Raw genomic sequence first — 13771 nt, forward strand, 5'->3', positions numbered from 1 at the left:
GTCCAAGAGTTGTGGACATTACTTCTGTATTCACTCACTACCATGGATTATATTCTACAGCACCCTTTGGTGGAAGAGATGTAATTGGGTCCCACATACTCCATGCTGGTTCAAAACGTTCTTGAATGACCACTTGATTAAAATAGCAACATGCTGAATTAGCAGCAGTAATACTGTAAGAATCTCCTTTCTGTGTGCCCCTAAAGTGGTGGCAACAGCAAAAGGAAGTGAATAGCTGCACATCCCACTGCTGAACAATAAGGAAACTCCTGGGCGTCCATTTGAACATGTCCACCGCCACATTGAACAGTGTGGCAGGGCTGCACAGGAGAGCAGGCGGTTCTTTTGTCCAGAGGCTGGCAAATGAGCTCAAGGCCCACATTGACTGTGAGGGTACATCTACACTAGCCCCCTAGATCGATCTAGGGAGGGCGACTGAAATTGCAAATGAAGCGCAGATTTAAATATCCCGCGCTTGATTTGCATGTTCCCGGCCGGTCGCCATTTTAGAAATTGACTAGCCCAAAATAACTGCCCACGTCTACACGCGGCAGTGAAACTGGATTTCAAAATAAAGCCCTAACTCGAATTAGCTGGTATTCCTCCTGCAATGAGGTGTAACAATCCGAACTAAGGACTTAGTTCGGATTAACTTCTGACTGCCGCGTGTAGCCGCGGGCAGTCAGTTCGAACTAAGGGGATTTAAAAATGGCGCCCGCCCGGGAACATGCAAATGAAGCCCGGGATATTTAAATCTCGAGCTTCATTTGCAAGTTCGAATGCCTACATTAACCACCTTAGTTCGAACTAGGGGGCTAGTATAGACATGCCCCCTGAGAGCTGAGCAAGCCCTCTGATTCCAGTCAAAGTGCTGCTACAGTTCAGTCGGCACACCTCACAAATTCCAAGTACACAAGCACATTTAGCAAAACTATCTTCTCCCGGGAAACCATCTTGGTTACGACGATCTTGTGGCCCACTGAGATGAAGGAAGGCCACTCATTTGGCCCACTCACTAGCTCAGAGTGCCCATTGCTAATTTAAAAATTACGCTCCATTGTAGAGCCTCACAATGTCGAAGCAGAAAGCCCTATGCAGCACAAAATGGTCTTTCATCTACAGAAACATGTTGATCATGGCACAGCTTTCTTAGGCAGATCTAAAAGAAAAGATAACCCGACACAGACGCAAACAAACCCCCTTCCCTAGAGCTATTCCAGCCCTAGAAAGGAATCAGACTGCCTGAGAACCAGGATAACTGTGGAAAGTATGAAGTGTATGTTTGTTTATAAAAGCTTTGTCTTCTCCTAGATCTAGACAATTCCTCTCAGCCACAGAGCTAGGGCAATCTCCGTTTGTGGTTCCAGTTAGCCAGCCTTCCAATCAGCTATTTACTTGGAGAACATACATGTATGGAGGGACAACATTGGATTCCATTGCAGTCATGTTCACCTTTGCTGTCTGCTTTAGCAGAGGCAGGGACGTCCCGGACTGATGGACTACTGTAGAGTCTTTGCAGTCATGTTCCTTTCTTGTATGGCCAATTTCTTCACTTCCATATCTCCCTATGTGCAGCTATTAGCCAGACAGAGAGACCCTTTGGGCAGCAAGCCAGGTGTCTCCCATTGTGTAAGAAAGAGAAGAGATTCCTCCTCCCACTTTGTATAATTCTAACATGATTCCTATGAGCTCTGGGAGGAATCACCGAATCCACATCTTGAAAGGGAAACCTTTGTGTGATGCCACATCATCCTCTGTGACTGAAAAAAGAAGACTATTTTCCTCTTTGGACAAGGAAGTAGCTTCAATGGCTGAAAAGACCAGCAGTCTCATAGTGTTTGCATGAGCCCACGGCATTGAGGGATGGAGTGTGTAGATCTGAGTACTACACAGGGACAGTGAGAATACCGAAAAGGAAATGTGTGGTTTAACAGAGGTGGAAAGGGAAAATCCAGCGAGATTAAAATAGCATATAAGATGCATTATTAACATCAATAATTATTTCCCTCTGGAACGTACAAATTCTCAGCAGTTAAACCTACATTTCATTGATACTCTAGTAAAAATTAGACCTAAGACCACATGTGTAAGGTTCACAACTATAACTAGGGGTATGTCTACACTACAGCTCTAATTTGAACTAAGCTAATTCAAATTAACGCATCCAGACTTAAAAACTAGTTCGAATTAGCATTTTGCTAATTCGTACTAGCATGTCCACACAGAGTGGACCCTGAACCGAGGTTAAGGATGGCCGGAAGCAGTGCCGGCAGGGCATCAGAGTAGGACTTAGAGCGTGGAGCTGCTGGCTCAGGCTAGCCGAGGGCTGTGCTTAAACGGACCCGACTCCCACCCCGGACAGACAGTTCTCAGGGGTTCCCCGCTTGCAAAGCAGTCCTGGCTTGGAGTGCCCTGAGTGCCCACACTCGGCACATCACAGCACTCGGCCATCAGCCCGGCTGCACTTGCCGCAGGCTGCCATCCGGGGGGAGGGGACAATCGGGGGGCTGCAGGAGAGATTCCACCCCGAGGAGCCCGCAGAGCCACCCCAGTCCTCCCCATTGAGGGTTCATACCCCATTCCTCCCTCACCCCCCTCCACTTACCCCTCCCTAGGCCCCCTTCCTACTGTACAAAATAAAGGACACGTGTTCAAAAATAGTAACTCTCTTTATTGAACAAAACTTGGGGAGACTGGGAAAAGGAGGTGGGAAAGGGGAAAAGAGAGGGTGGGAGAGGGGAGAGCAACTAAAATGATCAGGGGTTTGGAACAGGTCCCATATGAAGAGAGGCTAAAGAGACTGGGACTTCTCAGCTTAGAAAAGAGGAGACTGAAGGGGGATATGATAGAGGTCTATGAAAGCATGAGTGGTGTGGAGAGGGTGCATAAAGAAAAGTTCTTCATTAGTTCCCATAATAGAAGGACTAAAGGACACCAAATGAAATGAATGGGTAGCAGGCTTCAAACTAATAACAGAAAGTTATTTTTCACAAAGCAAATAGTCAACCTGTGGAACTCCTTGCTGCAGGAGGCTGTGAAGGCTACAACTAGAACAGAGTTTAAAGAGAAGTGAGATAAAGTCATGGAGGTTGGGTCCATGGAGTGGTATTAGCCAGGGGGTAGGAATGGTGTCCCTGGCCTCTGTTTGTGGAAGGCTGGAGATGGATGGCACGAGACAAATGGCTTGGTCATTGTCTTCGGTCCAGCCCCTCCAGGGTACCTAGTGTTGGCCGCTGTCGGCAGACGGGCTACTGGGCTAGATGGACCTTTGGTCTGACCCAGTACGGCCATTCTAAGCTCAGGGCTCAGGGTTGGGGGTCTCAGTGGACCACCTTGATTTTCATGCCAACCTGCTCCTGGGTGGCCAGGCTGGCAGCTCTCCTGCCCTAGACGGCCACTTTCCTGTGCCTAGTGCGGAGGTCGTGGATGAGGTCCACAATGTCTGCACTAGACCAGGCGGACACCCGCGTCTTGCGGACCTGTGCAGGCTCCCGGGAGCGGCCAGCCTGGTCCCGGGAAGAGGCGGAGGGCTGGGTGGCCGTGGGTGGCTGGCTCGAGCCATGCACCTGGCACGGGCATCGTAGCCAGCCCATGCCCCTTTAAGGGCTCCGGGGCTGGGAGGGGGGCAGACGAGTTTCCCTGGTGGTGCCCAGAGTGGCCACAAGGGAAAGCTGGGGAGGGCTAGCCTCCCACTAGTTCGAATTAAGTGGCTACACAGCCCTTAATTCAAACTAGTTAATTTGAACTAGGCGTTAGTCCTCGTGGAATTAGGTTTACCTAGTTGAAATTAAGCGCACCGCTAGTTCGAATTAAGTTCGAACTAGCGGTTTGCATGTGTAGCGCCTATCAAAGTTAATTCGAACTAACGTCTGTTAGACATACCCTAGGAGTCCTGCTCCAGTGTAAGATTCAGATTTAATTGTGTCTGGCCCTACATGGGCTTGCAAGGGGAAGGGGGAGGAGAACAAGAAAATGTAAGGGTGAGAATACACAGAGCCAGGCACAAATGTTGTTACATGCTAGAGCTGCCTTCTCCTGCCAGCAAAGCGCATGGGTGAGTGTATGCTCCCCTAGGGTTACTGGAGCCCTGATGCCTGCAGGAGCTGCACCCTCTTCTGTTGGATATGGCTCTGTCTTTTATGTGGAACATAAATCAGGACTGATAGTCAACAAGTAGCCTATTATTCTGGCTACCTGATATAAGCAGATAAGAATTGAGGCAATCTATTACGATATACTCTGAGAAATATGACAAACTTACATTTTGGAAGAGGGAGTCTTGCTAAAAGAAACTATGATGGTGTTTTAAAGCAGGGTGTCTTCACTTATTGAGAAATCTAGAGCCCAGCACAAATCTGGTTCTGAAAATACAGTGATTGACTTTTTTTAAAATTTAAGTCCCTGGAAAAAGTTGAGATCAAAATGGAAGGGACCATTCATGCTCCCAAAAGTGAAATAGAATCAAAAGAAAGCACATGGAGAACTGAAGTGATTTCTGCTCAAAGAAGGAGGCTCAATAGTGCAATAACATTCTATTCTGTGCTGTGAATCCACAATCCTCATAATTGTAATGACTCAAAAAGCAAATAGCAGAATTCCATTTTTAAAAAATTCCAGTTTTGTTTCTTCCTTGATTTCCTTCAAATTTCCAACAGCTAAAAATGACTTTCAGTTTAAAAAAAATTTAGAAATGTCAGCGGTTTCATTTAAATGTGTAAGTGTCTGAACATAGATGAACCGCCTGGTAATACCTCATAAGCAAACCTATCTAGTGGATCCACTGAGGCTACATCTACACTATGAGTTTTGCTGCAAGAGCCTATGCAAATGAAGCACGGATTAGCATTTTCTCACACTTCATTTGCATACTCTCTTCCAATCCATTTTTGCACTAGGGTTTTTGTGCCAAAACAAGCAGTGTGGATGTTTCCTTTTTGTGCAAGCTCCTTATGCCTCAAAAAAGGAGGTATAACGATCTTGCGCAAAAAGGGGTTTTTGCACAAAAAGGAAATGTCACACTGCTTGTTTTGGTGCAAAAACCCCTAGCACAAAAATGGATCGGAAGAGAGTATGCGAATGAAGGGCAAGAAAATGCTAACCAGTGCTTCATTTGCATAGGCTCTTGCAGCAAAACTTGTAGGCTATGTCTACACTCGTGGCTTCTTGCACAAGAACATCTTGCGCAAGAAAACGTCCTCACTGCCATGTGCGCGCTGTGCTTTTGCACAAGAGCTCCCATGGCAGTGTGGACACTCTCTTGCACAAGAAAGCTCTGACGGCCATTTCAGCCATAGGGCTTTCTTGCGCAAGAAATCCCTGCCGAGCGTCCACACTGACCTCTTGCGCAAGAGCTCCTGCACAAGAGGGCTTACACCTGTTAAAAAAGAGCATAGCTCTTGGGCAAGAAGCCCTCTCTTACCACGCCATACTGTAAATTTCCTTGCGCAAGAGCGGGCAGGCAGTGTAGACACTCTGCGGATTCTTGCACAAGAACGGTCATACTTGCGCAAGAAGCCGCAAGCGTAGACATAGCCGTAGTGTAGACATAGCCTCAGTGGTATGTGTAAGAGAAAGAAAATGTGCCTTGAGGAGGATGGGCATGAATTTGTGGCACTAAGAAGAAATGGTAGTAGGGAATCAAAATGCAGTCACTCTGACTTACAGTACCCATGATAGTGTGATGTTTTTCAAGCCCAATATTAATAGAAAGGAAAAATTCAGGATGTAACTCTGCTCTCAGAGACACCTGTGTAAATCCTGTGTAACAACAATGAAATGAGTGGAGTTGTTCTGGATTTACTCAACAGCAAAAAAGTCTATTTTTGTGTATTTTATATCTACATTTTAAGTAGGAAACAGAAGTAAATTACTATCATTGCCTTCACTGATGTCCTAGTTAAGCTCTACCTTACTTTAAAACGGGGTTCTGTAGGAAATTGTGCCCTCTTGTGGTATTAGCATTACAGCACAGTACCTTTGCAAGTAAGGTATACTTAGAACTGGATAAAAAAATCACACACTGTAGAGACAGAGTCCCAACTGAACAGAAATTGATCTAGAATCCTAGCACAGTCACTAGCATCCTAAATTTTAAAGTGTGTGTGTGTGTATTTGTGTGTGTGTGATGAACAATAACAATGCAAAGACTGAAAGGTGAAACAGGATAAAAGAAGGAAGGAAAAAAGAAATTGAAAAATAGGATCTGTATTGCACACTTACACTTTACCATGTCCCTCTGTTTTTGTGAACGTTGGTACCTTTCTGTATGGTAGCATGACAGAAGTTATGTACATTTCCCCTCTATACACTTTGAAAACAGTATAAAATACAAAAGTATGTGGGAAAAATCCAGGCCTTATTGAATGTCATGGAATTTTAGCTATTGACTTCAAAGGGACGTAATTTCACTCAGTGTCTTTAGGATTAGAATGTATGGGACTGATCACAGTTCATAGAAACCAGTGGAAAGATTCCTCCTGTTTCAAAGGGCTTTGCATCAGGCCCGGACTGTACAATATATCAAGAAATTCTAAAGGTAATGCTTTTCACATCATCATTAGTGCAGCCAACCACCTTTGTGTGGCTTATGTTGCATTACTGGACATCCAGTTAAATCTAAGCATTCATGTGTGTGAGTGTGTGTAACTGAGTTAATACTGGTGGAAACATTACCTTTCTAATTCATCACTGGTGTGTTTCAATTCATACACTTTTCTCATTGAATTTCATTGATTTAAAAAAATGTAAACTAGAATTCTCATGGTCCCATAACACACAACTGAACACTGAGCCACTACACCTAAAAGAAGTGGTGTTATCTCTTAAGCTAAAGGACAATCCAATTTTGGTTTTGTCTTTTTTCCTTCTGAAGTGGTCCCATCTTGGATGGTGTCTACAGTGTACAGGACCATCCATGACCTTTTTTAAAACCCAAATGTGATCAAGGTCACCTTGACCAGCACAGTCCTGATCTTTCAATCATCTAGTTGTTGCAACTTCACCTTCCTAGGAGCCTCATCATTTATTCATCTCAAAATGCACTTTTGCTTCTGTAATACAGATGTGAGTGTGACAGTTTTAGGATTCTGCCAGCTGACAGAATAATTAAGAAGTCTCTGCTGTTGTATGCTGCATTCCATCTCATTGTAAGATCCAACCCCATAAATTCCCCCAGACTCTGGTCCAAAAAGGCCTACTGAATGGTCTGGAATAATCAGAGGCCTCTCTTTTGAATATGAAATGTAGTGGAATTCCTTACAGCTCGGTCAATGATCACTTCTCTACAACGTGGCTGCTGGCTGTCTGCGAGGAAACAAAGCTCCGCCTGCACTTCGAGCATCATTATATCCTTATTTCTAACAAGTGTGTGTTTAAAAAATACAATACATGTGGCATTCTTCATTTCAAGCTGCAAATATGCGAGGAACTGGCTCCTGCAGTCCTCGCTCAGGCAAACCTCCCAGAGTACCACGTGGCAGATTTTCAATAAAGATAGTTGTATGTTATCTGAGCCCCCCAAAGTTGTCAAGGTATCTTTTTTTCCCCCTGCATTTTCCTCCCATCCTCCCTGGCAAGTTGCATAATTCAAATATACGGAACTGATTGTCTTTGAACTTTACACAGTGGAAGCTCTCACCTGTGGGACGAAATCCAGAGAACTCAGCCTTCAAAAGGCCGAGGCCAGCTGAGAAGAAGGGGTTAGATGGAATGTCCTTTTCAGTGTTAACTAGAGGCTGCCTAGCGGCTCGCTTGGAACCCCTCGGTAGGCTGTGAGAAGTGTCGGTTCGGGCTCCGGACTTGTTCTTGTGTTGCCAGTACCTGAAGGGACTCAGCCTAACTCTCTTTCTAGCAGCTGATTTGTGATGTATTCAAAACCCATCTGATGCAGGGTGCCAGGAGGCTCTAGCGGTGGATAAATAACAGATCATGCAACAATTCGTTGAACCCCCCCGTGCAGCTAAGAAAACCAGGCATTTCATACGAGCTGCAGCATGAAAATAACTGAGCTGGCACATTCAGCAACCCCGCAGTTAGGAGATTTCTTTCTTTCCTTCGCTATTGTTAACATTTGTTCGGCTGCCGATGGCCATTTGCTTGCCCTGAGTTTTCCATTAGGTAGAGAAGCGTGCCCTGAAGATCACTGTCTCCCCAGACACTGATTCCCTATTCGTTAAGGTGGGGAAACGGGGGAAATGTTTGTTTAGGTTCTTCACATGGATTTTCCTGTACTTTAGATTAAGGCATAACACGCAGACTAGACTCGCCTGACCCGTCCACCACCACCATGCGCTACTAAACGCGCTCGAAGTTCAATCGTGTCATTCGTTTTACAACCAAGCCACGGAGATCAATGATTTCCCGGGAAGACAGGGCTGGTTGCATCTTTTTAGGCTAAAGTGTTTTACGCTCGACTTGCTTCCCATGGATGCTCTGCCGTTCTTCCCACACCTTCCCCTACCATATTGTTTCCTGGCTAGGTAATGTTTAGGTTGCCCTTCGATATTATGTCTATACTGGCGGCTTCTTCCGCAAGTACAGCCGTTCTTGCGCAAGAATCCGCCAGTGTAGACATAGCCTAGCTACATTTTTACTGCCTGTATCAGAGAGAGAGAGAGAGAGAGAGAGAGAAAGAAAGAAAGAAAGAAAGAAAGAAAGAAAGAAAGAAAGAAAGAAAGAAAGAAAGAAAGAAAGAAAGAAAGAAAGAAAGAAAGAAAGAAAGAAAGAAAGAAAGAAAGAAAGAAAGAAAGAAAGAAAGAAAGAAAGAAAGAAAGAAAGAAGAGTTACTTTTGCATTGTCAGTTACTTTTGCATTGTCAGCAACTGTCACAGCAGTAGTACTAGCCTACTACTGGGAGTTGAGCAGATCATCTTCTCAAATGCAATGAGAAGCAAGCAGGGATAATACATAGGAAATCCTTTGCTTTTCAAGTCTTTTAAAGAGGTACCACTAAGGAGCGATGCCCCCAATATTCCATTCTTTCCTGCAATACAAACATCCAGTTGCCATAAAGCGCTGGGCACATTGGCAATGATCTAGGAACCAGCTCTTATACTTTAGGAGCAAATGCTAAAATAGCCCCGTCCCCCGGCAAACCATCATTCCAAGGGAGGAAGGAAATGTCAAATGGCAAAGGCCTATTGGTCATTGTAGAGTGACATAATCCCAAAGTCAATGAAACTCTGACAACCCCAGCGCTTTGCACATGCACCTTGTGTGTGTGCTGGGCAGCTGCTTGGAGCTGTGTGGTGTGTTTCCTTCGAGTAATCCATCTGTATTTCACACCCCTCTTTATAAAGGATGGCGCAATTTTCAATTTGTTTGAGCCAGAGGGGAAAATGCAACTACGAGTCCAACCTCACTGTTCGCAACTACAATAATAAAGCAACAACGAAGTAGCCAGTTTGCACAGTGATTTCTATACTCCAACGAGAAAAGTCTCCGCTGTGCACGTCAGCGTCGAAGATTCGAGCCACGCACAAAGAAATCAGGGCACTGGATTCAGATTTTTATCAATGAAAGTTTCCATCGCACACGGCCTCAGCATACCCAGGAGCAGATCCTCAGCTGGGGCAAATGGCCTCAGCTCTACTGAAATCAAAGGAATTAAAACGATTTACTCTCTCTGGGGATCTGCCCTCTACTATCTGAGACCACTCCGGCTGAGGCTCCCTGTGTTTTTCACAGTGAACAGCCTGAGGTTGGGGAAAATAAAACTACATTAAGTAATTGATAAACAAGTCACAGTTCTCTTCAAAAAACGTGAGCATTCCCCCTTTCTTTGAATTTTCCCCATCCATCTTTTCCGCTTAGGTATTAATATTCTCAATTCCTTCAATCTCGATGTTTCATCTTTCTTTTCTTCTTCTTGTCGAATACGTGCGGGGGACAGAACAGTGTAAATTCTGGACTCTAATTGTACTGCCCTGTGCTTTGGTTTACAAGGTACCCAGACAGACAGGGAGTTGGCTTAAGAACCATGATCTAACAAAATGCCCTGGGACCTCCTCAGGAAAGAATTGCGATCTCCTAATACAGTCATCTAAAATATGCATCTGAGGAAGTGAGTCTTCGCCCACAATAGCTTATGCCCCAAAATAAATCGGTTAGGCTTTCAGGTGCCACGGGACCCTTCGTTGTTGGTTTTTACCCCCTAAATATATTGACTGTCCGCCTTGCAAACTCATCGCTTTCGAAAGCAGGTTTTCTAGAGTTTGCAGCTGAGATGTTAAACAAAAATCCGGCACCTGTGCTTTTTTGGAAGGAAAAGGACCCAAACCTAAGAAAAAAATCCCCCCCCCCCGCCAAAAAAATACACCCTTGAGTGAGGGTAAACTGAGTGCCCAATCAGCAGTACTGAAATTTCATGAGGAGGAGTTAGACAACAGTTAATCTCCCATGAGGAATTAGAGGAACAGTCTTATTCCCTCTGTACGCTAAGATTTTGGTTGCCAGGACTGCGTCAATGATGTGTATTTGTAAGGCAGAACTCTGGGGTTGGTGCCTACGCGTGAAAGGAGCGAGTATCAGTATTTCTCCATATTTACATAGCACTGGAGAAGGTTTTCCCCTCGCAGATTACATCATCCGGATAGGACAGACCGCCCAAGAAACTCTTGGCTCCCCCCGGAAATGCAGCCCAGGCACCAAAGGGGCTGGAAGCGAGGGTGTGCGCGCCAGTACCGCTCACTGCGTCTGGTTAATTTCTTCTCCCTGCTCCTGCGAGCCGTGGCCCTGGCACGGGGCACATGGAGAGGGGCAGAATGTCCCAGCTGCTCCTGGTGCTGCTGCTGCCTGGACAAGCAGCCCTGTGCTGCCCGGCCAATAAGGGTGGCGCTCCCCGTTATTCGCGGGGCTCGGAGCGCGGTGGCCAGCCCCCCACCCCCCAAGAACTCGTGTGAACTGGAAGAGCCCGCGCTGGGGGAACTGGGGGCGGGCGGGGGGGGGGGAGATCGCTTGTGAATGGTTTGGAGCACAATTGGGGGAGGGGGAGAGCGGAAACGTCCCTATAAAGCTCCGCAAAGTCCCTCCTCTCCACGTCAGGCCGATGACACCGCCGCTGCCCCAAACTTTCCGCCAGCAGGAGCTATAAGAGCCTCCAAGTTTGCAACGGTCTCCCAATCCCAGGCACCTCGAAGGGGCTCCGAGGAGGGCCCGGGAGGGGCGGGTTGTGCCGGGGTGGGTGTTTTTTTTTTCTCCTGGAGCCTGATGCCATCCCCCCACCCCCCGAACTGAGGTCCTCCTCCCTCTCCTCCTCCTCCTCGCAGGCCCGCAAGCCGCGATCCAGGGGGAGCTGGCGGGTTAGGTGCCCCCCTCTTCTCCCGGCCCCCCTCCCGGCCCGCAGCGCGCGTCTCCCCCAGAGATGATGCAGCAGGACGAGTCGAGCTCTCCAGTCTCCCCGGCCGACGACAGCCTGAGCAACAGCGAAGAGGAGCCCGACCGGCAGCAGCAGCCCAGCGGCAAGCGAGGGGGGCGCAAGCGGCGGTCCAGCCGGCGGAGCGGCGGGGCGGCCGGGGACGAGCCGTGCAGCCCGGCCCAAGGCAAGCGGGGCAAGAAGTCCAGCGGCGGGGGCGGCGGCGGGGGCAGCAGCAGCGGCGGGGGCAGCCCCCAGTCCTACGAGGAGCTGCAGACCCAGCGAGTCATGGCCAACGTGCGGGAGCGGCAGCGCACCCAGTCGCTGAACGAAGCCTTCGCCGCCCTGCGGAAGATCATCCCCACCCTGCCCTCGGACAAGCTGAGCAAGATCCAGACCCTCAAGCTGGCGGCCAGGTACATCGACTTCCTCTACCAGGTCTTACAGAGCGACGAGCTGGACTCCAAGATGGCCAGCTGCAGCTATGTGGCCCACGAGCGGCTCAGCTACGCCTTCTCCGTGTGGAGGATGGAGGGCGCCTGGTCCATGTCCGCATCCCACTAGCAGAGACGGGGCCCCACCCGCACCCCCCGGGCAGGAGCCCTAGGTAAGGGAGGCCTGGGCCGGGCGGCAGCGCTGCGAGCCCTTCCCTGCGCGCGTGTGGTTGGGGAGGGGAGGGTGGAGGTGGGGGGCAGAGCTGGTCAATATCCGCGCCTGGGCCTGCACCGAGGGACCAGTGCTGGAGAAGGGCCCCGCTTTCTGGGCGCGGAAGCCGCCTCTGAGGGGCCTGCTGGGCAGGCAGGGTCCAGCCAAGCGCCCCCAACGCCCCTAAGAGGCGGCGGCTCAGGCCCGGCACCGCCAACCACTTGTTGCCTTTGCAGAGCGTGGGCGAGGGTCACAGACGGCCGGGGTCCGAGGGAGAAGGCGATGGCTCTGGCCACAGCGGGGTGGGGGCTCGGGTGGTTTCCTGCCCTTGCTGTGCTGGAGGGTAAGGGGGCCGCGGGGAGGGAAAGAAGTTATCCCTCCACCAAACCCTCGCAGTGAATTCGCTGTTTAGAAAGGGAGTCGATGATTCCGTTACGCTTCCCAATGTGGGTTTCCCAATTCCTTCCCCTGCCCCACCAGTCCCCTCACTTCTCCCCCCACCGCCGGGGGCTTTCGTTCCTCCTGAATGTGGTGGGGGGTTGGATCGCAGTCAGTTGTGTCGCATGCAAAACAGCACAGCTTGCTAGGGCGCTCGCTCTTTTCCCTTCTGCATAACATTTTTTTAAAAAAATGATCAGTAACAAACCTTTCCTCTCCCTCTCTGGGTTTTTGCAGATGACATTGTTCCCAAAGAAGGAGAAAATGGACAGTCTAGAGACTCTGAAGTTGGATACCATTTTTTAAATTAAAAAAAAAAACTATGCCAAGGATTTTCTTGGAAATTAGAAGAGCTATATCCAAATTCAAAGCAGGGCGTGGGGAGCACTTAAAGAAAGAAAGAGGCGAGGGTGCTTGGACAGTGACCACCCAGATAGGCATCTGCACAATCCACACATCTCTGCATTCTGATAGAAGTCTGAACAGTGTTTTGGTTTTCTTAAATTTTGACGAAGAATGTTGGAATTTAATTTTTTTTTGCATGCATGCATTCCCAAGAGGTCGTGCCTATGAGCCACTGATGAAAGGAAAATACATTATTGTGGACTTTTCGCCGTTCTTGAATGGTCATAATGAAAAACAAAACAAACTTTTTTTTGAGATGAAAACTTTTAGGGGGAAAATAAACTGGGCTCAAACTGTTATACACAAACCTACCCGGTTCCTACTTTTTTATTATTATTTTTCCTCTGAGAAAAAAATAAACATTTTATTTATTTATTGATGACCCATGTTAAAATGCAAATAGATCCGGTGTCTAAATGCATTCATATTTTTATGGTTGTTTTGTAAATATCATTGTATATTATTTTTCTGCAATAAATAAATATGATTGAAATTTTAAGAACCTTAAAGTTTGGTCTATATGAAAACGCTGGGATTAAGCTGGAGATAAATACCTGTTTGTTGAGCTGTAAAGACACCCAAGAGGGAGCACTAATATAAACAAACGGGGGCGAAAAACGCAAATAAACTAGCTACTGACGGACACAGGCGAGTTATTTATAGAGACAGCTTTATTATTCTGCTTTAGTGCTCATTGGACTTTGGGGTCGGATATGCTCTATTTTAATCAGAACTCCCAATAATATTCGATTAAATGAAGAATGGAATTGTTTTAGCCACCGATCTAAAGTAATGGCATTCTTTTTCCAGATCATGTGCCTCCGAAATGTAAGCCAGAAAGATGGTATATCTCCCTCACCATCGCTCTGTGCACAGCAATTTTTATTGATTGAGATAAATAAGGGCCCAGGACAGAGAGCGCATCCGTTTTAA

At 47.4% G+C, this 13771-nt stretch overlaps 1 protein-coding gene across 1 annotated transcript; it reads left to right on the plus strand.

Annotated features, from left to right (window-relative positions):
- The first annotated feature begins 11029 nt into the window (after window positions 1-11029).
- On the plus strand, window positions 11030-13341 carry LOC102447152 (twist-related protein 2). Its single transcript, XM_075922243.1, has 2 exons — window positions 11030-11957; window positions 12671-13341. The coding sequence occupies exon 1, from the start codon at window positions 11360-11362 to the stop codon at window positions 11912-11914; it is 555 nt and encodes a 184-aa protein (XP_075778358.1). The 5' UTR covers window positions 11030-11359; the 3' UTR covers window positions 11915-11957; window positions 12671-13341.
- Window positions 13342-13771: the final 430 nt, after the last annotated feature.

This window comes from Pelodiscus sinensis, chromosome 2, assembly GCF_049634645.1.
Source record: "Pelodiscus sinensis isolate JC-2024 chromosome 2, ASM4963464v1, whole genome shotgun sequence".
Taxonomy (NCBI): domain Eukaryota; kingdom Metazoa; phylum Chordata; order Testudines; family Trionychidae; genus Pelodiscus; species Pelodiscus sinensis.

What these genes read in the sequence shown, in the direction of transcription:
- LOC102447152 (XM_075922243.1), top strand. Translation starts at nt 11,360, where the DNA reads ATGATGCAGCAGGACGAGTCGAGCTCTCCAGTCTCCCCGGCCGACGAC.